Source organism: Ochotona curzoniae, unplaced genomic scaffold (assembly GCF_017591425.1).
Source record: "Ochotona curzoniae isolate NIBS_2020 unplaced genomic scaffold, NIBS_Ocur_1.0 contig_430, whole genome shotgun sequence".
NCBI classification, from domain to species: domain Eukaryota; kingdom Metazoa; phylum Chordata; class Mammalia; order Lagomorpha; family Ochotonidae; genus Ochotona; species Ochotona curzoniae.
Genome location: NW_024466219.1, coordinates 13,050,302 through 13,078,119, shown reverse-complemented (window position 1 = coordinate 13,078,119; position 27,818 = coordinate 13,050,302). Strand labels below are relative to the sequence as shown.

Sequence of the window (27,818 nt, the reverse complement as noted above, 5' to 3'; positions counted from 1 at the left end):
TGGGGAGAGAACCAGCAGATGTTTCACTTCTCTAACTCTGCCTTTCAAATAAAAGTAAAAATAATTCTTAAAAAAAAAAACAAGTAGCAAGGGAACTCAAGAAGGATCAAAGAAAGGTTTCTTGGAGGAGGCAGTGCGTAACCTAAAAGATGAAAATGTGTTTCATAAGGAAGTGGGGAAAGAAGAGGTAGTAAAACAAGAAGAATTTCAGGAATGAGGATAATTTATGTGAATGCTAAATCATGTGAAGTCTAAATTATGAGATGTGGGAAATAGACTAGCAAAATATTATCATACTTGTCACTTATATTTATTTGATAATCATTTTAAATATGTTACTATTCTTTGCTGGGTTTTTTTTTTTTAAGATTTACTTATTTTTATTGGATAGGCAGATATATACAGAGAGGAGGAGAGAGAAAAAGTCTTCCGCCCAATGATTCACTCCACAAGTGACCGCAACGGCTGGTGCTATGCTGATCCGAAGCCAGGAGTCCAGATCCTCTTCCAGGACTCCCACGCGGGTTCAGGGTCCCAAGGCTTTGGGCTATCCTGTCTGCTTTCCCAGGCCACAAGCAGGGAGCTGGATGGGAAGTGGGGCTGCTGGGATTAGAACCAGCATCCATATGGGATCCCGGAGTGTTCAAGGTGAGGACCCCAGCCTTAGGCTACAGTGCTGGGCCCTGTTTGCTGTTCTTTGCATCAGATGTACATAATAGGATTTTAAGCTGATAAACTACTTTTCCAAGAAGATACCATTAATAAGAGACAGAACCAGTTTTGAATTTTGGTCTTTTGGTTCCAAAGCCAATATTATCTCCTCTTTCTCTCTCTCTCTTTTTAAAAGATTTGTTTATTTTTGTTGGAAAGGCAGATATACAGAGAGAAGGAGAGACAGAAAGGAAGATCCTTTGTCTAACTGCCCATTCCCCAAGCAGCTGCAACAGCCAAAGCTGAGCCAATCCAAAGCAGGAGCCTCCTCTGGGTCTCCCATGTGGGCATAGGGTCCCAATGTTCCGGGCCGACCTCAACTGCTTCCCCAGGCCACAAGCAGGGAGCTGGATGGGAAGTGGGGGAGCCGGGATTAGAACTGGCATCCATATGGGATCCCAGTGCGATCAAGGAAAGGACATCAGCCGCTATGCTATAGCACCGGGCCCTAAAGCCAATATTACTTCTACAAATCACTGTACTTCTCCTAGAAATCTAGATTTCTAGATTCCTCTTTATTCTTCACCATCCACATCTGGTAAAATATAGATTCATCCTTAAAATTTTATTTATTCATTTGAAAGGCAGAGTGAGACAGAGCGAGGCAATGAGAGGCAGAGGGAGAGAGACAAAGACAGACAGGTCTTCCATTTTGTGGGGCCAATCCTAAGCCAGGAGCACAATGTTTAATCCAGATCTTCCACATGGGTGGCAGGGCCCAACGGCATGGGCCACTGTCCACTGCTTTCCCAAGCACACTAGCAGGGAGCAGGACTAGAGGTGGAGCAGGTGGGACTCAAGTTGGTCTGCAATATGGGAAGTTGGAATTGCAAGCAGCAGTTTGGCCCCTGATGAGTTTTTGTAATCCTTAAATTATTCCATTCTGCCCATATCTATCAGCAGACACAAAGTTCACTATCTTTCACCCAGACCCAGAGCTCTGGCTGCTATCTAGGTAAAAGCAGACATGTATGTGCATCACAGTAATGTAAGAATTGCCTCATTTTCTAACAAGACATCTCTGAAGTTATCTGCATATTACCATATTGGAAATCTTTCTGTTCTTGTTTAGGACCAACTTTGTGGCCCTTTTTTATTCTTGAATTATGTTCTTTTCAGGGAAATCAATTCTCTGACTCAAAATACTATACTACTAAGGCAATTAGTCCCAAATATCAAAGCATCTCTCCAGCTTTGATATCTTCCATGAGAACTAGATTTTTATGTGCACTTACCCACCTGGCATCTCAGCTTGGATGTCTAATAGGAATATCTCCTGCTGCATTAAGATGTTAAGTACTTTGAGTGGCAAGATTTTTGCATTGTAAATTTCTATGTCTCTAATGCAAAGAGGAAGTAAGGCTGGTTCTAAAACCCATTAGTGTGCCACAGTCAACCCCACTCTTTATTGATGATCTACTCACGTTAGCAAGGCCTAAACATTATACCACTATAAACACTGTTACGACATGTCTGCTCCCTGAGAGACTTTAATAATATAATTTCTAGGCATTCCACCTTCTATTAACATTTCTCCTTTTTTTTTTTTAAGATTTATTTATTTTTGGGCCTAGTGGCTATATCCTTGCCTTGCATGTATCAGGATCCCATACGGTGCGAGTTCGTATACTGGCTGCTCCACTTCCCATTGAGCTCCCTGTTTGTGGCCTAGAAAAGCAGTGGAGGATGGCCCAAAGCCTTGGGACGCTGCACCCACATGGGAGATATGGAAGAAGCTCTTGGTTTTGGATTGACTTGGCTCTGGCCATTACGGTCACTTGGTGAGTAAACCAGCAAATGGAAGATCTTTCTCTCTGTATATCCTTCTTTCTGTATACAGAGAGAAGAATTTGTAGATTGCCCAAATAATGCTTCACCAGAAATACTCATACTAAACTAGATGAAACATCTGGTGAGATCCAGAACAGGTCTTCTCAAACAACATATCCTATGTTGGGGGGTGCGATGGGGGTGGGTTCACTCTCCTTCTTGAGAAGGAATCTTACTTTGTTTACTTGGCTCAACTCTCACAACATGGGAGTCTTTATGGTCTACTTTGTTAATGTCAAGTTTCATCACTTTTTTCCTGAAGGTTGTTGAAAAAAAAAATCTAGATTTCAGATTCTCTTTCCAAAAATCCATGCATCCTATCATCTCAAGCAAGGACATTGTCAAAGCTTTGAAGAATTCTGTCATCCTGTCCTCAAATTCCCCAAAGTCCTTCTTGCCTATTCCCAGTAGGCTGAATTGACAAGAAAGACTAATAAAATCCAAAATATATTCCTGATGCAAAACTCAAATGGCAATCAACAATTAACAGTCTTTTAACAGGTACCTCTAAGTCCTCGTGAACCTTAACAGCAATCTCACTTAAGGACAAGATTTCTTGGGCATGGCACGATGGCTCAGTGGCCAAATCTTTGTCTTGCAAGCACTGGGATCCCATATGGGTGCCAGTTTGTGTCTCAGCTGCTCCATCCCATCCAGCTCTCTGCCTGTGGCCTGGGAGAGCAGTAGAGAACAGCCCAGAGCTTTCTGGGACGCTACACCTGCATGGGAGACTCAGAAGAAGCTCCTGGCTCCTGGCCTCAGATTAGTCAGTTCTGGCCACTGCAACCACCTGGGGAGTGAACCAGAGGATGGAAGATCTTTCTCTGTTTCTTCTTCTTGCTGTAAATCTGATTTGCCTTTCCAACAATAATAAATATATATTTTTAAAAGGTCAAGATTTCTCAGGTGTCGAATGATAAAATAGTCCCATATTATAATCTTGGTTAATCTCAGAGACAGGTCATTGGAAAATGGGAATGAACAGGATCTAATGGAAAAATAGAGAGGGACAACGGACACACTAGGACACCATTTCAGAGTTTCTGCTCAAGGAAGAAACAGAACAGAGAAACATTTAAAATGACCTGGAAATAAGTTTCCCCTCTCTCTTTCACTCTGACATTCAGGAAGTTTTATAGCTTGCTTCCTAGTGCATGAACAAAACCTACTGATGTCTTTTCCAATTGAGGACAGACAAGCATCCCTCCAGCTAGACGACTTTCATCATCTCCCAAACTGTCAATGACAGTACAGAATCAGGGGACTTGGGGAAATGCTGAGCTATGAAGGAGGCACTTGGATGATAGAAAACTGACATTGTAGTTATGTTGACATCAACAAACACTTCTACAGCAGTAACTTAGAGCAGAGGTCAGCAAACTGTGGTGTGGTCTGCTTTTATAAATAAAGTTTGTTGAAATATTGTGAGGATGCGCACTCTCTCTATTTATACATATAGATCCTGTGGCCTCAAGGTAGAAAACATTATCAGGCTCATCATGTAAAAAGTTTGTTAACTACGACCTAGTGCAGTAATGGGCCAAGGATGATGGCCAGGTTGAGCCTGCTGCCTCTGACCTGCCCTATAACCCACACTACTGGAGAGCCAGGGTAAGTACGTGCCCTCTCTCTGGGCTGCAGAGGAGCAGGGCACTGACTCTTCCTGCAGCCAGCCAGCAGCTGCCCTCAACGTGTGGGAAAGGGGGAACTTGGCACACAGCACCAAAGACAGTGAAGGACATGACTCATCAGTTTGGCATATCATTTTAAAAGTCCCGTAACTCTAAAGGAAATACCATCTTAAAGTACAAAATGTTCTATTTGATGATAACCTAACATGTTATTTTCCTATTACAAAGTTTTTATCACCTGAATAAAAATTTCAGAAGCACAACAAAAACTATAAACTCCAAGATTATCCATACTTTAGTCTGAGCTATTATTCTGCAAATGGGCTTGAAAATATTGTCCCTTTACTTCTAGTAACTAATAGCATTAAAATAGCTTTATGTATAATAAGTTCAAATTGTAATAGCACAGAATTAAAATTCAATAGCAACCCCCAAAAGTCTTAAAAAGAATACACTCTATTAAGGTACATCTATGTGGATGTTTATTAAATATGTTTTTGAATACAAAATTATGGTTTTTGTATGAATAGAATAATGTTACCAACAGATGCTAGCTGAGTTTTAAACTTGCTTGATTGAAAATCTAAAATATAAAACTGGTTTGTTAAAAACTTTCATTTTTGGTGGGTCTCAGGACAGGGCGTCTCAGGGGTCTCAAGATAGGGTGCCTGGATCCCAGACAACAGCAACCACGTGCACATGGTGAGCTATTCCTGGGTCTGCCTGGGCTCTGGGGGATGCTCCCTTTGGGGTGAGTACACTGAGGGGGGAGGGCTCGTGACTAGGCAGGCCTGGGATCTACCCGCTGCCCTCATTGGGCAGTGAATGGGATTGGGGAGGGGCGCAACTTTGGGCCTGGGAGTTTAAACTGCTGGGTCTCAGGATGGGGCGGCTCATGCCTGGATCCCAGACCGCAGCCACCACATGCACATGGTGAGCTGTCCCCAGGCGGCCAGTGTGCCATTTGGCGCCAGGCTCCGCCTGCTGGCCACACGGCCTGGACCTCTGGGGTTTTGGTTCTTTGAATTGCTGCTTAGGTAGCTTCAGATTGAACCCACTATACTTCTAGGATGTGAATCAACCCTAAATACAGTAACTCTTCTTTTGTAGAACCAGTAATCTCTGAACAATGCTGACCACCAAATACCAGTCCATGCAAAAGCTATGGCTTGGGGCTTGTCCATCAGAATCATATCCTGTTACCTGACATGATGATGGATCAGGAGAAGGGTCACATTAAGCAGGGCCATTACATTAACTAGCACTCAAGAACCATACCTGGGGGTAGATTCTGTGGGGGATGTGTGGGCCAAACCCGGTGGGAAATTCTAGTCGCACTGGTTAGCTCAAGAGTTCGGGTGGAGATGGACTAAGCTAGGTGTGAAAGCCTGCCACAGGTAAAGGAACCTGCAACAGTCTAGACTGGTCAAGGCAGCAGCACCCAAATGTGCATCCTGAATAGGGTGTGGGGTGGGCCGGGCTGCAATGTTCACCAGCTTATACAAGGCCAAATGGAAAGCCAGATTTTACTGGAACTTGGCCTAAACCCAATGGCATGTATGAGAACTGGGTCTGGGAGTGGATTAAGTGGAGGAACTTAGGAAACTCCATTGGTGAGTCAGAGCAAGGACCAGATTGGGTTGAAGGCCAGTCAGGAAAAACCACTGTTCCTGCTAGGACAGGAGGTGAACCGGGTAGGGCTGGCTCATGGACCCACTAGTAAGCGTGAAACCTGGCATTGGGAGAGGTTCTGATAGAGGAGCCTGGGCAACTCCTCTGGCAGGACATAGACCTGGCAGGTAAGCGCAAGAAACATGATAGGAAACAGCCCAGAACAGGCTATGGAAAGTTACTCACTGGCATACATATGGCATGGGTCGGGGGCAGACCTGGCTGAACCAGTTCATGTCATCCACTGGCAAATCCAAGCACCAGAACAGAGACATGGGTTGAGTCAGATTCGTTCGTGACAAAAACCAGTGCACAATACAGAATGCCAAGGTGAGGTTGCCTGTACTGGATGTGACTGCAGCACCCAACCAGCATGTGTGAGGACCAGGAATGGAGGGGGCGGAGCTGGCAGGGGGAATAACGGGGGAGGGGGGGCAGGGGGGTTCCCTTGTTAGATAGCTACTCCCACTAGAGAGTGTGAGCGGGGATGGGGACAGACCAGACTAAGCACAGCTACAACACCTGGGCACCTCATGTGGACTAGATCAGGGAAAAGCTAGGCTGAGCTGATTATTCCTACTGGTGCAAACAAAATTAGAGTGGGTGAGGGTTGGTTGGGCTTAGCCACAGCATCAGCTGGTAGAAGCTGGCACTGGGGGCTAATTCTGTCAAGTTACTACCTGGAGAGTGCATAATCTGGGAGTGGGAGAGGCCTAGGAGGGAAATAGTGGGCTCCTCCCTCTTGGGTTACCACTTCCACAGGAGGACACGAAAGCTAGGACAGGGGCTAGAGTGGCTAGACAGACACCCAACAGCATCTGCGTGGGAGGCATAGCGGAGCTGGTTAGATGGAACTAAGCTTTAATATCCATTGACATGTACGAGAGCCGAATGGGATGTGGGACAGACTGAACTAGTCTCCCGCACATACTGGCAAACCAGGGTAGGGGGCGGGCCTTGTGGGGGTTATTGTGAGTTGCTCCAACTAGGCTACAGCTCCCACTGGTTTATGCGAGGGATGAGTATGTGCTGGACAGAACCAGGCTGAATTGCAACAACCATGGATTCCAGTGGAAGATGGGGCTGAAAACAGAACCAAGCCAGCGATTGCAATCACCAGCTGATTGGGGAGATGGACTGTGCTGGGCCCTGTACTTGCTGGCACATACAAGAATCTGGTCGGAGAGCACCTCACACAAAGTTTCTTAGGAGATCTCTCCAATTGAACTGCCGGACTCAGAACCCTAACCAAGAAAAGACAGAACAGAACAGGTCAATCAACCACCTCAGCTATATGTTGGCAGCAAAATATGGGCCAAATGGAGACTCTATGATGGACTATGTCAACCAGTGGATTCTTCAAAGACCTCATAGTGTTAGGAGTAGCAAGACCGGCAGCGATTCATAACTGTTGAACTATCAAAACCACTTGAGCAGGAACCTTGGAGCATGCCCTACATGCAGGACCTGGGGAGGGTGGGAAACTGGGTGGGCCTTCTCCCTTAATATCCCGCTTTAAACATGAAGGAAACAACATGGAAATAATAGTCTTACCTACTTCCCTATAGCCCTTGAACCTTTTTACGCTAATTAACTATGTAAAGATTGTCCAAAAATATAATAAAAAAAAAACTTTCATTTTTACATTTTTACATTTTCACTCCAGCTATCCTACCTTTTAGGTCCTACCACAATAACACTTCTATAGACAACATCTGTTAGTGCCTCTAGCTCTACATTCCTGTTGGGGCAAACCCATAAACACTCTATTTACTGAAAAGGGGCTTCAAATCCCACATTAGGCCTTCTACCTCAATCATGGGGCTAGAACACTAACATTAGCTAAACCTAAGCCATGGTTAAGACTCTGTGGCCATGCTATCAACAGAAGAAATGAATACTCCTGTAACCAAGGTAACCCTCAGACTTCATCCAAAAGAGGAACAATTATTCCTGGAGGCTCTCTATGATCAAAGCCATCACAGAACTGTACTTTGATAAAAGAGTTGAGCCCAAACACTTTGAAGACAGCCTTATGAAATTGTCATCATGGTAATGATGGGGTCCTAGGAATGTACAAGTTGAAAATTACCCTTTTCAAAGAATATCATTAGTGGATCTTGAATATATATTTTTTCTTAATTTCAAAAAAGAAAAAAGAAAACTATATAAAAATACCAGTAGAAATGTTAATAATTTCTTCTGAACAGTATGGCTATGGGCAGTCTGTTCTTATTCTTTATAATAGAAACAGTCTTCAATTTACACCAAGCATTTATTACCCCCAGCCTTTACTATCTTGAAATGAAATGCATCGATATCAAATTTGGCTATGGAACAAGCAGTATTTAGCAGTTTGGATGCCTACATCACGTACTGGAACACTTAGGTTTGACTCCTAACTCTAGTACTCAACTTCAAAAGTTGGGTTCCTGCCACCTGTCTCTTACCCTAGCTAGCTCTGGCTACTGTAGGCATTTGCGGAAGTAAATCAGCAGATAGGAGTTTACATTCTCTATTTCTCTCTCTCTTTCTCACATTGAAAAATAAGCTAAAGAAAATCTATCTAAAAATCACAAAAATTATGTAGCATAAAAAAATAAGGTGATTTATAATGAAATATATACTCTACTGTGTTAATTCTTGATTCAATAACACTAGCCCAAGTGATTCTGGATACATCACAGAATCATCAAATGTTGACCTGTGGAATATAATCATATTGAACAGTGTCATTATGATACAAGTGACATTGCCACTAGCGGTGGCTCTCTGTCCCCTGAAGGTGCCCCTATGATTTTTTGGACCTTCTAGAGATGTAACTTTTCAGAACCAATGTTTTGTATCTTCCTCTGTTTCATACATGATCCTTAATGGAATGCATCTTTTATAATCATAGAGTTCTAAGTTCAGTAGAGTTTCAAACCCATTAGTGTCTGCCCAGCAAAGAAAAAAGGTCACAGGTCGCTAATACTCACTAACACCTTGAAGGCAACTGGAGATAGAGGGGGAAATCAGAAGCATAAGAGGTCCAAAGATTAACTTCACTACCCTCACTTGTTGTATGAACTTTCTACATCTTTGGATGCAGAATGAGATACCTAGAAGGTCAGTTTATTCCATCTCAAAACAAGGTTTCTGATTAAAACAGAATTCACTGATGGAAGCAGATAATAGGTCCAAAAAATGACAGGGTCTCAAAGGAATACATGTGGGCTTTGGTTGCTGAGATCTCCTTGGCAACCGCACGACCTAAAATTAATAGAGTCCATAAAAGGAAGATGCCAAAAGAAACTGTTCTTAAGATGGTTTATACAACTTGGGCTAGTGCAAGGCACAACCCATATATAGAAAATCACAGTATCTGCAGTCAGTATTTTAAGAAACTACAGTTGCTAAGTGAGGGTAAATGTACAGTGAAAGGAAAGATCCTTCCAGGCCAATGTGTAGTCAACCACCACAGAAAATTCTTCAATGCACATTGGACAACAGGACGCATTCCATACATGGAGATGGTGGGCTGCCATTTCTCAACCTGTATCTTCTTTCTGGGACCACCCATTGTCATCAGTTGTGCAAATCTGGGACAGCTTGCTTTTCCACACATAGAATGCCTGCCAGCTCCTGGAGGCTGGCTACAACAGGACTGTGTATAACAGTCATTGGTTATTGAATGCATCCTTACTTTCATATGCTTATAAACAGTATAATGCTTTCACTTTTCTTAGGATTCTCTCATTCTGGGAACAAACTATGCCCCGCGTCTCCCCTTGCAAAAGTATACCTGAAAAGATTGAAGAAAGAAATATTTTATTACTCTATCAACTTTGTTAAAAGCAATAGAGGCATGCTTAAAACAAAACAAAACACCACTTTACTACACAACTCATTCTACTGGATAGCTCACCTACGGTTTCTTTAAAGTCAGCCGAACTGTTGTTCTATCTCAGCAGTGAAATCTTGTCTGGGAAATTCCTTACCATATTAGGCAATCATCAGTCAGAGAGAAGGGACAGCAAAACAGACCTCGAATTTTACCTAAAAGGAGAACGGCAAAGATACCGCCCCATAGTGGGGAGTGGATGGAAGAGTCGCTGTACGGCCTGCAGCAGACAAGCTTCACAGAATTCAGTAAGCAAGATTAAAAAGTTACTACTTGAGAGAAAAGATTCAGCAAAAAGCCAGAATCAAATCTGTGAAAAATGAGAGAAAAAAGCAGGAAAAAGGACTGCTGTTGATTCAAAGGGAAAAGGCCGGGGAGAGATCTGCAGGACCAGAAGAGTTGGAAACAACTCCCACAGCAGCATAAATAGGAAAATCATGTAGGTGTAAAATCAAATCGGCTCAACTGACCGAGAAACCCACAGGGGACAGGAGCTGATCAGAAGCTCAAAGTGTCCCGGCAAGTTTCAAAACTCTTAGTTTTTGCTTCTTTCCCTTCTCTAACTATTTCCCCTGTACCTCAACAATTCCTTTAAAAACTTACTCCTCAAAATGTCCCAGCTATGCGTCAGAACATACACTGGCCTTATACGGGAGTTTGGGCTTCTTCTCTTACTCTCCAAATGATCCATTCATTTAGGATAAACTAATAAATGACCTCAGAACCAAGATTCTAAAGTCAAGGAAAGTACTCCCAAAGTATTACTCTCATTTAGACTTAAGAACTTATGAACTTTGAAAGAATCTAGATGGACCTCAGTCACCTCTAATATTTAAATATATTGCCTCATTTCCATTTCACAACTCCAGTAGGTGCCATTATCCTTACTTTGGGATGATGAAATTGAGGAGAAATAGGTCAAGTCACTTACCCAGGCTCTTCAGTGGTCAAGTTGGAGTTTAAGGGCAGGAACTGCAGCTTTCGAGTCTGCACTCCTCGCTGCTATTCTAGATTGCTCATCATTACAATACACGATGGAAGAAGTACAGCACAAAGATCCGACTGAAGACAGCAGTGCAGCACCAACGGCCCAGGCATAATAATGGATCACAGGGAGTTGCATGACCTCTTTGGGTCAGTCATGAGCCATCTTTATGAGAAGGTTAACGGGATGGCACTCAGAGACTCAACTATGTAATTCATTTTATACTTAACTTTCTAGTTATCTCTCAGCAAAGCCAGATGTTAATACACAATGCAATTAGAAATAAAATCTTTGAAGAAATCCTCTTAACTGAAATCGTGGCTATTCAGAGATGTGACAGAGCTGAGAAAAAGGGGATCAAACGGCAAAAAAAAAAAAAGCGGGGGAGGGAACCAAAAGGTGAGTCAAGTTAATAGATGGAGCTAGCCTTGTCGTGCACCCGGTTAAACTGCTGTTTGCAATGCTGGCATCCCCTATGGGCACTACTTTGAGTCCTGGCTGCTTCACTTTCAAACCAGCTCCCTGCTAATTCAGGAGACTTGGAAGAAGCTCCTGGTTCCTGGCTTTGGATTGGTTCAATTACAGCCATTGCGGACATTTGGGGAGCAAACCAGACAATGTAAGATCTTTCTGTCTCTCCTTCTCTCTGTAAATTTGGCTTTCCAATAAAAATAAATAAATCTTTAAAAAAATGTTGCTAATAAATGTATGCAAGTCTTACTTTCTGAAAGCCTCAATCACCCCTCTGGGTCAAGGACCTAGAACATGTTTCAGCCCCGAGTGGGCTTCCCAGGTGTCCTTGCAGAAGACATTCTTTCATTCAAGGTGAGGTGTTACTAGCAAGTCAGTTCAAACACATAACCTGCTGAGTAGAAAAACCAAACGTAGAACGGGCCACAGAAGGCTAAACAAATGTTCCCTTGCGCAGAATGCTGGGTGTTCATCTAGCACAGTCTCACGTGTTTTCTCACAATTCAGACTTGCACTGTGGTACAGTGGGTAAAACTGCCACACACAGTGCGGGTTCAAGTACCAACTGCTCCACTTTCAATCTGGCTCCCTGCTAACGGCCTGTAAAAGCAGTGGAAGATGGCTCAAGTCCCTGGGTCCCTGGACCCTTTTAGGTGACCCAGAAGCAGCTCCTGACTCCTGGCTTCAGACTAGCCTAGCTCTGGCCATGATGGCCATTTGAGGAGTGAACCAGTAGATGGAAGATGTCTCTGTAATTCTGCATTTCAAATAAAATAGGTCTTTAAAGAAGAAAATAAGGTCCCTAATCCAGTTTACCTCTAAATTCCTTTTCAACTCCGCTTGTAATGAAAATGAAGAGTTGGGAGACTAACAACTTTACTACACTGAACTGGATTCTTAAAATATTCCTGGGCCCAGCACGATAGAGTAGTGGTTGACATCCTTGCCTTGAACACGCTGGGATCCCATATGGGTGCCGGTTCTAATCCCGGCACCTCCACTTCCCATCCGGCTCCCTGCTTGTGGCCTGGGAAAGCAGTTGAGGATTGCCCAAAGCCTTGGGACCCTGCACCTGCATGGGAGACGCTCCTGGCTTAAGACTGGCTCAGCTCTAGCCTTTGTAGCCATTTGGCGGGTGAACATTGGACAGAAGATCTTTCTGTCTCTCCTCCTCTCTGTATATCTGCCTTTCCAATAATAATAAATAAATTTTTTAAAAAGTCCTGTAAACAAAAGCAATTCTGTCATTATTCAGCTTAGGGCCCCATCCTGCTTGTTTGGCAACATTTTTTTCTGTTGACCACTTGTGCCCTCTAGTGATAAATTCAATTACACAAGATTCGGGAAACTGTCTCAGGGAAATGAATGAGGGAAAACCAACAAACAAGCAGCAGTTAAAACTCGTTGTAAGGGAACGGTATGTGGGCTGAAGATGCGTGTGGACAAAGGTGGGAAGCATCCAGACGGCCTCCTGCTCTGTGCTATCTGAGTTATTTCTTCCTTCCCGAGCAAGCATTCTACTACAGGGTCCACCTTGCCTTCCATGGTTTCACTTATCAAAAGGCAACTACATTTTGGAAACAGTAAACAGAATATTCCAAAACTAATTGATAAGTTTACAATTGGATGCCATTCTAAGTAGTTTGAAATTTCATACTACCCTGCTTGTGAGTCATCCCTGAGACCACTGATCACAACCAACCACCTAGTCCAAGCTCACAGCTGACTTGTTCATCATAAGGGCTGTTGGTGTATTACAGTGCTTATGTTCAATACACCTTTATTTTACTTATTAAGGGTTCCATAGCATTAAAGTAGTAATACTGGGCCCGGTGCAGTAACCTAGCAGCTAAAGTCCTCACTTTGCAGGCACAGGGATCCCCATATGGGTGTTGGTTCTAATCCCAGCAGCCCTGCTTCCCATCCGACTCCCTGCTTGTGGCCTGGGAAAGCAGTTGAGGATGGCCCAAAGCCTTGGGACCCTGCACCTGCATGGAAGACCTGGAGGAAGTTCCTGGCTCCTGGCTTCAGATTGGCTGAGATCCAGCTGTTGTCGACGCTTGCGGAGTGAATCATTGGATAGAAGATCTCTCTGTCTCTCCTCTCTGTATATCTGACTTTACAAAAATAAATTTGAAAAGTGATAGTGAAAAAAAAAAGTGATAGTGGCAATTTTATTGTAAAATGTGGCTATGATTATTTTACTTTGTTAACATCTATTATTGTTAATCTCTTACTTAGCACTTACTATGCTGATCTTCAAATGAAACCTTATTATAAGTATGTATACATAGGACAAAACGTAGTATCTGTAGGGTCCACTGCTATCTGAGGTTTCAGGCATCCACTCAGGGAATCTTGGAGCATAACGCTCCCTCCCCAAGTAGGAAAGGCTACTGTATCATAAAGAAAACACGAAACACACCCCGGAGTCTAAAGGCATCTTCAGGCATGGTAGGAGTTACCTTCTTCTGCAAGTTAAGATTCTGTTTCTTTTTCATTTAACAAGACAAAGGAGTTATTGACTACCTGTCACTTCCCTAATATGGATAATGAAACACAACTGTTTTAAACACATCTGTCAAGGAGGTCAAATTATAGATGTCAAATTATACATCCCGTTTTTCATTTCACTGGTCCATGGATTTACTGAAGGGCTGGTTCCTGACTCCTCAAGGCATATCCCTCAGTGTCACCACAATACAGAGGGATGGCAGCTCTCTCGACCACATACAAAGGACCAATCCTGACCACAAGTCTTATCTGCATGCAATGTCATTAACAGAGATTTAAGTTAAACAACAAAAAGGGCCTTCTTAGCCATACTGTAATCACTCCTTTGGCAGTAATCAACTTAAGTATCTTCTTTTGGGGGAAGTGGCTCAATAGGCTAATCCTTCACCTGCAGTTCTGGTATCCCATATGAGTACTGGTTCTAGTCCCAGCTGCTTCAGTTCTGAATCAGCATCCAGGTTTATGGTCTAGGAAATCAGAGAAAGTCCTTGAGGCCCTGCGCACATGTGGGAGATCCAGAAAGTTCCTGGCTCCTGACTTCGCATCAACTTAGTTCCAGCCGTTTGGGGAGTGAATCAATGAATGGGAGAGCTCTTTCCTTCTCTCTGTAAAACCTCCCTTTCAAATAAAAATAATTAAAATCAACAACAAAAACAACCACTTTCTTTTAGAATCTAAGAAGTCCTCCCTGCTCTCCCTCCCTGTGACTTGGACGGTGGAGCTGCTGCCTGCATCCTATACGGGTGCAGGTCCAAATACTGGCTGCCTCAGAACTTCAAATCTAGTTCCTTGCTAATGTGCCAGGGAAAGCAGCAGTAGATGACTCAACTACTTGGGCCCCTGCACTCACATGGGAGACCAGGAAAAACCTCCTGGCTCTTGGCTTCAGGATGGTATGGCACTGGCTGTTGTGACCATTTGGGGCATGAACCAGCAATGGAAGATACTTCTTGCTGTCTCTCCTCTCTGTAACTCTGCCTTTCAAATAAGACCAGTTAATTTATTTTAAAAAAAGAAAGAAATATAGGAAGAAAATAGAAAAATATATGCTTAAAAAGTCATTTTAGCACTAATCCCACATTGTGGCATAATGCAGGTAATAATCATGAAGTTTCTTTCTACCCATAAAAGTAAGTATTATTCAGGGTCGGTGTTTTAGCATAGCGTGTGAGGCCACTACCTGTGACACCGCATCCCATGCTAATGTGTCAGTTTATGTGTTAGCTGCACCACTTTTCACTCATCTATTGCTTTTCCCCATTATAGGAGCTAGATCGAAAGTGAAGCATCTGGCACACAAACTGGTCTCGACATGAGATGCCAGCATTGCAGGTGGCAGCCTACCTGCTATGTCACAATGCTGGCCCAAGGGAGCTTTTTAAGGTGATGAAAAAGTTTCATATCCTGGTTAGGATTGTGGTTATGTTGCTAAATCCAGGTGCCAAACCTTATCAAATGGTACAATTAAAATCTGTCTTAGTGATTGAAAACTATCTCTTAGCTTAAAAGAAGTAGATGTCAGAATCCTGGAAAGGATTCATTTTATAAAACTAGGACATGAGTGTCATGATATAGTGGATAAAGCCATCATCTGCAATGCCAGAATACCAAATAGGTACTGGTTCATACCCTGGTTGTTCCACTTCCAATCCAGTCCCCTGCTAATGTGCCTGGGAAAGCTGTGGAAATGGCTCAAATGTTTGGGTTCCTGAACCCATGCAGGAGACCCAGAAGAAGCTTCTGGCTCCTGGTTTTGAACCAGCCCAGCTCTGGCTGTGGTGGCCATTTGGGTACCAGTGGTAGAAGATCTCTCTGCATGTCTCTTCTCTCTATCTGTAACTCCAACTTTAAAGTAAAACAAATCTGTTCAAAAAGTAGACTTTTCCAAAAAGGATGCTTCACCCTGTGCTGACCACCATCTGTCTCTTTGGCACTGTTGGCAAGCCTGGCCCTGGCACCTGGAATACGCTTGTACCAACCCTGTCCTGAGTACTATCTGTCCCAAGCAGCCAGGCCAGAGTTAGCTGGCTATTATTCCTGGATTCACGCTGCAGTCTCCTTTATACTGCGAAACACTAGCAGATGTCTCAACCAATTGGATGAGTATTTTTCAGATAAATGACTTTCATGAGAAAGTCTGTTGTATAATTTTAAGTCAATGATCCTAAAATGAAATTCTTAGAGATGCACTGCATTAAGATCATTTTAATTTTCTTTGGTGCCCTAGGCTAGGATTGTCCTGTACTAAAAGTTTAGAAAAGTAGAAAAAGTTTCACTGACAAAAGACTTTATGACAACAAACAAAACCTTCCTTTTTGTAATTCCTTGGATTTAAATGCTTTAGGGATTACAGTCCATTAAAATGCAATGTAATCTCTCATTTAGATTCATTGTTTAGATATCTTAAAATCCCCAAGAAACTTTTATTTTTTTCATTCTTCAGATTCACTTGAAAGTCAGAGCTAGATTCAAGGAAACAGAGAGAGGTCTTCCATCCACTTGTTTACTCCCCAGACAGCTGTAACAGCCAGCAGGGTGTCAAGCCAAAGCCAGGAGCCAGGAGCCAGGAGCCAGGAGCCAGGAATTTCTCCCAAATCTCTCACACTGGTGGCAGGGCCCACTTAGACAATTTGCTGCTGCTTTTCTCAGGCCATTAGCATGCAGCTGAATTGGAAATGGAGCAACCAGGACACCAACTGGCATCCATTTGGAATGCCAGCATCTCAGGCAGTGGGTTTATCCGCTATGCCATAATGCAGGCCAAAGGAACTTTGTTCACTTGTCCTTGCCTCCAAAATCCTTCCCAAGCCCCTGAATCTAAGAGGTGAGGCAATTCCCCCTCAACCTCCACACAAGAGAACCTCTATGTGCTATTTCTACACAACACAGCTCACTTTTAAGAAGCTTAGCTTCAACCAGAGGTTGAAGGATCTTGAATAATAGACAGGCCAATATGTCCTCTGCTAAAAATGAATTAGTTGCCAATTTTCAGTATGGGGCATTAAGTATAATTTAAGAAAAACACTTCAAATAAACAGGAGAGTTCAAAAAATACATCTTTTTACATTATGTCCGACAGGAAAGCATATGCCAATAGTTAATTTTGTCAAGACCAAATTCCTTCCTTTTTGAAAATTAACACTGAGACGAAAGCTGCCACCTCCCCACAGTGCTTGCTTGGTTTCTGGGGAGTCAGGAGGCTCCTCACCAAGGCTGGGCTTGGTCCTTTCACTGTAGAGAAGCTGAGTGCCAGCATTTCCACAGTAGAGATGTTTAAGAGGCCAGGTGTCTACTCTCATTTCAAAGTAAGCTATAAATACCTTCTGGACTGTCTGATGTTTTACATTCTCCACATATATGTTCCTCTCTATTAGTGCTGACCAACATGAAATAGAGCCCCCCAAGCAATGCTCTGAATGTAGATGCTAGAAACCACCAGGCCCTATCTCCTAACCTTAGTTTAAGTCACTGTATTTGAGGGGGTAGGATAGCTGGACCAGACCCAGGAGGTCATTTGCTTCTCCAACAGATGACCCCTCAGTGGTCAGTACTGTCTCCAGCTGTTTCATTTAGGTGAATTCCAGGTCTAGGCAGGGGAACTCCAGGCCCAACCCACAGAGCCCTGAAGCCCACTCACTATTACAAACATTTCCGGAAGAATTCAGAAGATATGCAGACTACCTAACTCCTGTGACTCCAACGGCCCCTTACAGCCTGGGAGGCCAGAATGTAGCTGTCCCTACCCTTTGCTCCCCTTATTCCTGACTTTCCCTCCTAGTAGCCTCATTAAAAAACCCAAAACACTCTCACTCAACAGGGGAATAGTGTTTGAGCCTTGGAAGTCTGTTACTTCCTCACCTGTTGACAGATTAAATGTTCTCTTTCCTTTCCCCTTGAACCTCATCCTAGATACTTTGATTCTGCGCTGGGGTCAGGAGCCAAGCTTTCAGAAACATGTCAGAAAGTTGGCATCGTGCTTATTTTTCGTCAAAATATTTCAAAGTACTTTATGTAATCCAATAAGACACATTCAAGAAACAAAAAGATCCTTTGACAGCATTAGAAATCAGCCACAGACACAGAAAAATGCTGAAAACCTGTTAAATCGCTGTTCCACAGGAGAAAATAACACCACCAACTAACACCAAGCACATTGCTCAAAGAAATGCCAATCTCCTAATATCCCCTGAGCTTGCTCTTTCTTCTACCAAAACTGTCCACACAAGTGCAAAATTGAGCTGTAAAGGAACATGCCTCACTGGTCTGTCACTTACCCATGCCTGCTTGACCTCTTCAGAGACATCAGTGGCATCGTCCTGAAAAGGGAGGAGGAAGAAAACCAACAAGATGAGCACCAAGGTCAGCTCCCATCAATTACGCAGGTTGCCATTCACATGGGGCAGCAGGGGCTGACTGCAGTGTGAGGCTCTGTGGCTATCACTTTTAACAGCCATCACAGCCTGTCCACTCACAGAGCTCACCTGCACCCAGAGAGGTCAAATCAAACCATGGTTGGAAAGGAGGCAGCTTCAAGAGAGAATTAATCTTATCTTTGTCAATAATTACCAGTCTATTTGGCTTTATACTGTTATCAGTTTCTATTAGATGATTTTTACTACCTCAAGCTAATTTTCAAATGATCTGATGGCAAATAGGGTCCTATTGTTCAAGTCAAGTCACTGGCCACTTGACTTTTTTTTTGTAGACAGAGAAGTTTATTTGTGAAAGGACCAGATGAATGAGGAAAAAAAGGGAAGGGAAAAGCACCTCCTGAGAGAGAGCAGGGAGGTGGGGTGCCTCTCAGAAGGGGAGGAGAGATACCAAGGCCACTTAATTTTTTTTTAAAAAGATTTTTAAATTGGAAAGTCAGATGTATAGAGAGCAGGAGAGACAGAGAGGAAGATCTTCTATCCAATGATTCACTCCCCAAGTGGCTGCAATGGCTGGTACTACACTGATCTGAAGCCAGGAATTTCCTCCAGGTCTCCCACATCGGTGCAGGGTCCCAAGGCTTTGGGCCGTCCTCAACTGCTTTCCCAGGCCACAAGCAGGGAGTCGGATGGGAAGTGGAGCAGCCTGGATTAGAACCAGCACCCATAAGGGATCCTGGTGCATTCAAGGTGAGGACCCCAGCCGCTAGGACACAGAGCTGGGCCTGACACTTGATTTTTTTTTAAAAAAATTTAGTTTATTAAATGTTCATTACAAAGGTGAGGGGATTGCAGACCCACGTGGGGCACCGGTTGGGATGCAGAGGGTGACAGTAATGTCTCTGCCTTCCTCCTCTGTCTGCAGGGTGATGGTAGGTGACGTGCGAGAAGAGGGTGCACGACTCCTTGCTGTCAGACTTCAGACTACTGCCATTTGATTTTTAAAACATCAATAACAAGGCTGAGTGAGAAAGGTATGCTGCAAGATATAAGGGAGGTGCATTCATGCACTGGGTATATATTTATAGTTACTAGGCATAGGGGTGCCTATTTTTATTTTAAAGTCAAAGTTAAACTTTTTTTTTCTTTCCTTAAAGATTTATTTATTGGAAAGTCATATTTACATAGAGAAGGAACAACAGAGAGGAAACTCTTCCTTCCGCTGGTTCACTTCCCAAGTGGCTGCAACAGCCAGAGCTCAGTGAATACACGGCCAGGAGCCAGGAGCTTCCTCCAGGTCTCCCACATGTGCACAGGGTCCAGAAGCCTCGAGCTCCCCTCTACTGCCCTCCCAGGTGACAAGCAGGGAGCAGAATGGGAAGTGGAGCAGCCGGGACACAAACTGGTGCCAACATGGGATTCTGGCACATGCAAGGCGAGGATTTCAGCCACTAGGCTACCATGTCAGGCCCAAAGTTAATCTGTTTTATATTATTTGTTCCTTATTTTGACCAAAGGAGTAAAATTGGATCAAAGGAACTTATTATCTTGCTTAACAATTTTAAGCTCTTGAAATTCTTGCAGCTTTCTGTTTAGGTGTGATATTAAGATGCTATTTAATTATGGCTTTTAGGGCAATGTTAAGGAAGACTGATAGAACCTGGCAAGCTGATTCATTTGCCATGTTTAGATGCTGTTGTAAATTTGCAGTTTTGTTTTTTTTTAAACTCTTCACCAATTATTTACCAAGTTCTAGTTACTGGATATGTAGTATACATTTACTAAATGAGTCCCAACCTAGTTAAGTTCTTCTCTCCTCCTCGGTAATACTTCCTTGGTAATGCACAAGCCCCAGGCCACTGTGCAGGACTCAAGGTAGCTGAGAATGACACCCCCAGCACGGAGCAACGTACTTACATCATTTGTCCAGAAATTGATGCCCGTGCCTCTCCGCCGCTCCCTGGGCCGCCTCCTCTCGCGGATGGACAGCTTATTGGAGGACTGGTCATCCAAGTCTGCTTCTTCACCCTCTAGCCAGAGACAAAGCACGGCTTTCAGGCTCCTGGGGCATGTGCACGGGGTGGGGGTGGGGGAGTGCATCTCTGAAGCTTTACATACCATTTCTGTCCATCTCCTTTGCGCCTACAGTGCTCTCAGCTGTCTCTGAACTCTCCGACTCAGGGGCTGAAGATCTACTTGTCCCTGACAGGTGGGAACTGGTGTAGAGTGAGGGTCTTGAAGCAGTAGGAGATACTGGGGTTGTGGGTTTGTCTGGCTGAGATGAATACCTCAAGCGACGATAAACAGGCTAGAAATAATGCGTGGGATGAGATGTTAAAGGTCAAGTTCAGCCAAAAGATAAGCACAGCAGGTTTATTCAGAATGGGCTTTTCATACATGAAGAGGCTTAACAGTTATAGATACTCGGAAGTTAGTAAAATTGCTAAACAACAACAACAAAAAAAACCAGCTTGTATACTGAGAATAACATTATAGCAGCAGCACTCTGAGAAAATTTCTCTAGATTCACCAAAGAGTACTAGAATAACATCAACTATGTTAATAAAATTTTTTGGCCTTAGCTTGAAAATGGAAGAATGGTGGCCCTTTTAAGATGAGGTGCTGAAAGGAAAGGTTTATGTATGAAAATAAAAACTTGAAGGATACAAAGAAGGAAGACACAGGGATTACCTGCAATCACAGAGCTGATGAGCACTGTGCCAAGAGCCAGAACCACGTCTTAAGATTCCCATTTCCCCCTTTGAAATTTTTTTCCCCTGAGAGAAGAGGCAGAGTTTGACACCAAGCTTTAACTTGGTTTACTGTAGATGTATACATAAAGTCTTACTATGCATCAATTTTACAATATAGAGACTGTGTGTCTTTTGTTTATAAATTATAAAGGTGCTTGGTGCCATGGTTAAGATGCCACTTGGGACACCTGCACTCCCTATGAAGTTCCAGAGTTCAAATCCCAGCTCTGCTTCTAATTCAAGTTTCCTGCTAATGCACACTTGGGAGAAAGCAAGTGAGGGTTTAGCCATGGATCCCTGCCATTTAGGAGGGAGACCAGAAAAAACAAAGCTTCCTTCTGACCATGGAGTAAGTCCCTTTAAACATAAGTAAGAACCAACAAAATATGGTAAGCTTCAGAGTCAGAACTTGGTTCAAAATCTGGCTTCAACACTTACTGGCTGTGAGATCCTGAATTAGTTAACCTCTCTCAGCTTCAGTTTCCCCCCCTTTCTCAAGTAAAACCGGGATGACACCTTCTCCAGACAGTGTTGTGAGGACTGAATAAGATAATGTGTGCTAGGCTCTTAATACATTGCAGCAAGTACTCGATGAAAAGCAGCTAATAAAACAAAATACACACTGGGATGTTGCTAGTTAGATTTAGAACAAAGAGCTCGCTCTCTCCTGTAACCACAGTAACCACAAAATTTAGAGGAGTCTGAACCAGGACACTTCTGTGAGTGAAAGGGAGAGAAATGATCATTGTACAGAGACAATGGCTGATACCTGTGACAGCAAACTCTTTTAGAGAAATGGAACACAAATTAAAATGTCTAGCAACATGTCCAGCCCAGTGGCGATGCCCTGGAGTGCCTCACAAGCTCTGAGAGCTACAGGAGCCTGGGGAGCAATGCACTTGCATCTGGAGAGTTAGCAGTGCAGCTGGCCTGCCTATGTTTCAATTCCCTGCCTCCGCACTTAGCTTTGGCTTAATTTCTTCATATATAAAGCAGGAGTTGTAAGGATTAAGTGAATTAACATACCGCAATGACTATCATAAAGTCAACATTCAATAAATCTTCACATTTTAATTTTTATTACACTATGACCTCTTCTTAGAATAGAAGGACATTTATTCTAGAAGAACGATGACTTAAAGACTGATGTCCTTTGAAGTCTTCTAGTTGCACAGGTTTGCCATGCACAGTATTTGCTCTCAGTTGCCCATGGAGACACAGAACACAGCAATTGAATAATCAGTGAGAGACAGACCCATCAAATCAATCACTCTGCTCTTAGCACAGCACATGCCAGAAAAATTGAGCTCACCTCTTCATCCAGACCCCGGGCCCAGGGCTGCTGACCTTCTGCAGCCTCCTCTGCTGGGGCTGCTGAGGGCTCATGCTTCCCGGTGCTCTCCTCAAACCCTTCAGGGTCGACAGGCTTCTCGCCAGGTTGCTCCTGAGCCTGCTTCTCGGCCTTTGACCGGCTGAATGTCCTTTCTGCTTCTTGAAGGTCTGTTAGGGTAACCCCCTGGGAAAACATCATGACGGTAAGTCAGTTTCACCCTAACTACAGAGTGACTCCAGGAGCGAGCAGAGGAGCTCTCCAAGAGATCAAACACCAAATCAAAGTCCCCAAATGCCTAAAAGCCATATCAAACAACACATGCTTAAAATGAGCATCTCAGTGTGAAATGAAACCAGCCCAAGTCTGGTCTAGGTACATTTAGAACTCAGTATTTTAGCTTTTTCAATGTGATCTCTAGAAAAATAGGTCAACATTGATGTCCTCCTGTTATACATGTATTTCTTTCAGAACAAATCGTTCTCAATCTTTATTTGAAAGCTTTCTACTTTCCAAGATCAAATGGTGACTAAAAGAAATTTCTCTGAATGGCAGAGATTACCTGTAGAAAGATAAGCCATCCTCAAAAAAGAAAAAAAAAAATCAGAGCTGGGCTAGCACAATGATCAACCCCATAAAATCCTGGACAAGCTTTGCACTAACATCATTTCCCAACTCTAGCAATCAGAGACGTTCCAAGAGTTAATGCCCCCTTTGGACCATAGGATTAGCAGAAACACATAAAAGGAACACCTATCCCTGGTGGGAAGAAGGGCATTAGAGACAGAGGAAACCTGTGCAAAGATACAGAAACAAAAGAAGCCATGGATGATTCAGGAATTTAGCAAGTTTGAGGTACACCATAAAAGAGGGTAGTTGAGGGAACAGGAGACAGAGGACAGCTCCATTCAGGAAAGCAGGCAGAGGCCAGATTCTGATGGATCTTGTATGCCATGCTGGGGAACCGGGATTTTACTTTGACAATAGATGTTCTTTTGGGGACTAGGATTAGACAATCTCACGAAGAATACTGAGAATCTAATAAAATCGTCTCAAAAGTTGCATGCCCAAAGACACCTTCACTCCCTCTTAACTGAACCCCTCGCAGGTATTTGAGTGTTCAGTCTCTCCCACCTTCAACTCCATGTCCTCTTCCAGCTATTCCCTATCTTCTCTCCCCTTGATACACAAAGTTAAAACCATCCTAGATTGGTTTATAATGCCTTATAAATCATTCCTCACTCATTTATTTCTTTAACAAACATAAGACTGTTTACAACATGCTGGGGAAAAGATGAGAAAATTATAACTATTTTCATGCAATAAGGATGGCTAATTAAAAAAAATCATAAAGCAAGTATTAGTGAAGATTCAGAGAAATTAAAATCCTGTGCATTGACAATAGAGCTGTAAAGTGGTATAGCCACCATGGAAAACAGTAGGGCAGTTCAAGAAATTGAACACAGAACTATATATGCTCCAGCAAGTTCCATTTTTGAATATATAAAATTGAAAAAAAAATTAAAAGAAGCATCCTAAGGAAAGTTGGACAGCAATTCTCATAGCAGCATTATTTGCAGCAGTCAAAACATAGAAACAACCAACCCAAGTGTCTATCAATAGATAAACAGATAAAACATGGCATGTGCATACAATGGAATATAATCCAACTTTCAAAAGGGAGCCAATTCTTATACATGCTATAATACAAACCCAGATAGTATAGTAAATAAAATCACCCAGACATGAAAGAATAAGTATGGGTACTCTATGGTTCCTACAGTGGTCAAATTCATAAAGACAAAATGTAGAATGCTGGTTTGCCAAGAAGGCAATGGGAGTAACCGATGAACATACAGGTTTTTTTTTTTTTAATTTTACTTCTTTTTATTATTATCATGATAAGATACAGTTCCATAGCCCCTGGGATTTCCCTCATACCCTCCCAAATTCCCTACCCTCTCCCTGAGTTCCCCTATGTCATTACTATAGTATAGTTCTTAATACAGAGTTCATTATTGTGGGCATGGACAATGGCAGAGTCCAGCATCCTATTGTCAAGATATAGTAAACAGTTTCATTGGGAACCCTTCTTTGCCTTGAAGTAGAGATGCATACTGTATTGTATCCTCACATTTACCCATGATAGCCTCCATTAAATAGTTACTACACATCCCTTAAATGAAAAGCCACCAATAAAAAATCAACAATAGGAAGAAAAAAAAAATGAACACCACCATGAAGTTAAATAACATGCTACTGAATGACTAATGTGTTGCTGAAGAAACGAAAAAGAAAATCAAGAACCTTCTTGAGGAAAATATTACTGTATGATCTGAGTCACTGAAGAATTTAATCAGAAGAAAGTGTTTTGAAGAGATGAAACTAACAAAAAACATCAGAAACCATGAGATATAATTTCCGCTGATCATTGTTGGTAAAATGTATCTCCTGAAGGAAACAAACAGATGGCTTTTGTTTTTTAATCCAGTCTACTAATCTATGATGTTTGATTGATGAGTTTAAGCAATTTACATTCAGGGTTAATTCAAATAGGTGATAATTTGGTTCTGTCATTTTAGCAATGGGTTGTTCATTGATTTAGTTTTCTGTTGTTATTTCACTGGGATATTCTTCACATTTGCCTTTGGTTTTGCTGGGTGCTATTCCTTTCCTCTGTCAAAAGAACATCTTTAAGTATCCTTTCTAGGGCAGGTGTGGAAGAGGCATATTCTTTTAACTTTTCTTTACTGTGGAAGAATTTTATTTCATTTTCAAAGACAAAGGAAAGTTTTGTTGGGCACGTTATCCTGGGCCGACAATTTTTTCATTTTAGAATCTGGAATATGTCATTGCATTCTCTCTGGCCTGTAGAGTTTCCTGTGAGAGGTCTCCTGTGACTTTAACATTCCTTTATATGTCAGTTGATTTTTTTTCACGTGTACATTTAAGGATTTTATGTTTGTTTGAAGAGAGCTTGATTATCATGTCATGGAGATCACTTTTGGTCAAGTCTGTTCAGAGTTCTGTGCCCCTCCTGGACATTGTTTCCCAATTCTTTCTCTAGATTAGGGAAATTTTCCTTTATTATTTCATTAAATACATTTGTAAACCCAGCTTCTCTTTTTGCACCTTCTGGGACTCCCATAACTCTTATATTTGGACTTTTAATAATGTCTTTCAATTCTTAAATACTTTTTTTTTAGCTTGATCCAACTCTGCTTCCAGCTTTTTGTTTGTTTCCCCCTGCTGACAGGAAATATCTTCTAATTTTGAGATTCTTTCTTCTGCCTCCTTCATTCTATTTTGGAGACTCTCCACTGTACTTTTAACTTGCTCCACTACATTCTTAGTTTCTGATATATTAGCTTTCATTTGATTCATTTCCAGTGTGATATATTCCTTGAATTCCTTGAATACCTCCCTTTACATGCTTCTTGTTGTTAAGAAGTTTTATAACAAGTGTTTTGAATTCTGTATCCCCCATTTTCTCGATATCTTCCTCAGTGAACTCTGATGATGGCAGAGGGTTTTGCTTCTTTGCAGGGGAGTCTTCAGTAATATTTATTGTGGCTTTGACTCTTCTTTTGCTCTTGGTTATTGTACTTCTGTTTATCAGATTCTTTTTCTGGTGGCAGGTTTCTAAGCTGTGTCACCCACAGGTCTACAGTTCGATTTTACTTATTGCAGTTGGCACATGGCTCTTTGTTTGCAGTCACTTGTGCCATTCCCTCCAGAGAGTCCCGGGTCTGGGTTCTTAGGTTAGCTTTCCACCGTGGTCTCCATAGCCCCAGCTCCTGGCTCACCAGTCTCTGCCTCCTGTGATACCGTGCTGAGGCTGCACTGTTGCCTGTGCAACCTTTCTCCCACTTCTGGTTTGAGTAGGTTCCAGGATTAGGAAGACTCCAGGTGTCCTATATAGCTAGCTTGTTGTTGGTGGTCAGGTCATCTTGCTGGAACCTGTTGGCTGTTAGGTCTGAGGGCCACACAGACCTGTTTTGACCCATAGGATGCCATAGTTGGTATTATTTTCCTGTGGCACCAGTGCAATGCAATGAGCTCAGCAAGTTCTTGCCAAGCTTAGGGCATCCACAGCTCACTGCTGTCCCCACAGTCACAAAGCCCTTGCCACACTATACAAAATGGTGCCTGGTGCAACACTACTAGAGTTCTTGATCTGCTAGCTATCAGGTTTGAGAGTAACCTAGATTTATCTTGGGTGGAACCTGTAGAATGCCACATTGTTGCAGTTCTATGAGCCAGAAATACGTTTACTCCCAGCTCAGTGCATGCACAGTCCTGCCCCATAGCCCTTACTTCCTTAAACAAAATGGCGCCTGATTCAGCTCTAGGAGGTGGACTGGATTGTGAAATCCACCCTGTTCCTGCACTGCTCGTCTGGTATCTGCTGCTCTGTCTCTGCTCCTGGACAAATTAAACAGACCAGCAGGACAAGCAGTTCTTTGTCTGGGTTCACCTCCTGAGCTTCCTGATAAACATCCCTTCCCACCTTGTTGCTGGTGGAGTTCTGGCTGTCGGTGGAGTTCAGATTGCAGCTTGCTGAAGGCTGCTGGGTATCAGTCACCGTAACACCACATTGTTTTGTCTGCTGTTTTCCTGTGTCTGTCATTCTCCAAGTACCTCTCTGTTGTGGTTCTGTCCTCTCCTATTTCATGGAATGTGCCCTTTCTGCTTCACACTGACTAATACTTCTCCATCTGTTTAAACATGTTCTTATCCTACTCTGCCATCTTAATTCTCCTGAACATATAGTTTTAATTTGCAGAAAAGTACTAGAGATGGATGATGGTGATAGCTACTCAACCAAGTGCAGGTACTTAATACCAGTGAGCTGTCCACATAAAAATGATAAAGTTTGTGAACTTTACCCAAAAAATACATAGTCAATTTTAGTCATGATAGCAGTTACGTTCTAATGGAGAGAAAGACAAGCAAATAGGGTAAACATCAGGAAAAACTGCAGGAAGAACACTCAGGATGGTCAGGGAAGACAGCAAGGACCTGCAGTCTGTGTTCTGGAGGATACAAGGCCCCTTCTCAGCTCAGCTTCCCCATGGGAACTCAGGTTCCTAAAACTGTGCAACTTGACCCTTTAAACGAAAGCTGACTATTCCTTCTAGGCCACTACTGTATCCCAGTTCCCTTTTCACCTATTGGTCACTTCTTTCCCTTCTGCTTCACGGGCTCATCATCCCCTGCCTCCGTAAATAGCTCCAGTCAGTAGCCTTCTCTCTATTCTCATAGCCGTTATAGGCTGAGTTCATGCTCTTTTCATTGTAAGCTTGGTTTGTCATTAGAAGCTTCCTAGCCAATCCTCTTGCTTCCAGGCTCAGCAAATATACTACCTATCTTTTCCAATAATTGTTCATTTGATAATTTTTATAAAATATAACATACACTACATCATGTTCTTCCTTAAATCGATTCAGTGGCTCACAGGGATTCTTTTGTTTGGGAGAGGGAGTATAAAATCTTTATGGAAACATAAGCCACAAATATTAAAATTTATCCTTTAAGCACAATACAGAAAGCCAAGGTGAGGTTGCCTGTACTGGATGTGAATGCAGCACCCAACCAGCACGTGTGAGGACCAGGAATGGAGGGGGCGGAGCTGGCAGGGGGAATAACGCGGGAGGGGCGGGGGGGTT

At 42.8% G+C, this 27,818-nt stretch overlaps 1 protein-coding gene across 5 annotated transcripts in view; it reads right to left on the bottom strand.

Annotated features, from left to right (window-relative positions):
* PPP1R12B (protein phosphatase 1 regulatory subunit 12B) overlaps positions 1–27,818 on the bottom strand; it is a 205,877-nt gene that overhangs the window by 69,184 nt on the left and 108,875 nt on the right. For 4 of the 5 annotated variants that reach the window (XM_040985446.1, XM_040985445.1, XM_040985447.1 and 1 more), the window contains 4 exons: positions 22,132–22,335; positions 20,185–20,374; positions 19,984–20,096; positions 17,971–18,012 (listed from right to left, as the gene is read on the bottom strand). In XM_040985446.1, the coding sequence (XP_040841380.1) occupies positions 17,971–18,012; positions 19,984–20,096; positions 20,185–20,374; positions 22,132–22,335 (549 nt within the window). Of the gene's footprint in view, positions 1–17,970; positions 18,013–19,983; positions 20,097–20,184; positions 20,375–22,131; positions 22,336–27,818 lie in introns of those variants that run through there. The other variant, XR_005884468.1, reaches the window with a different exon arrangement.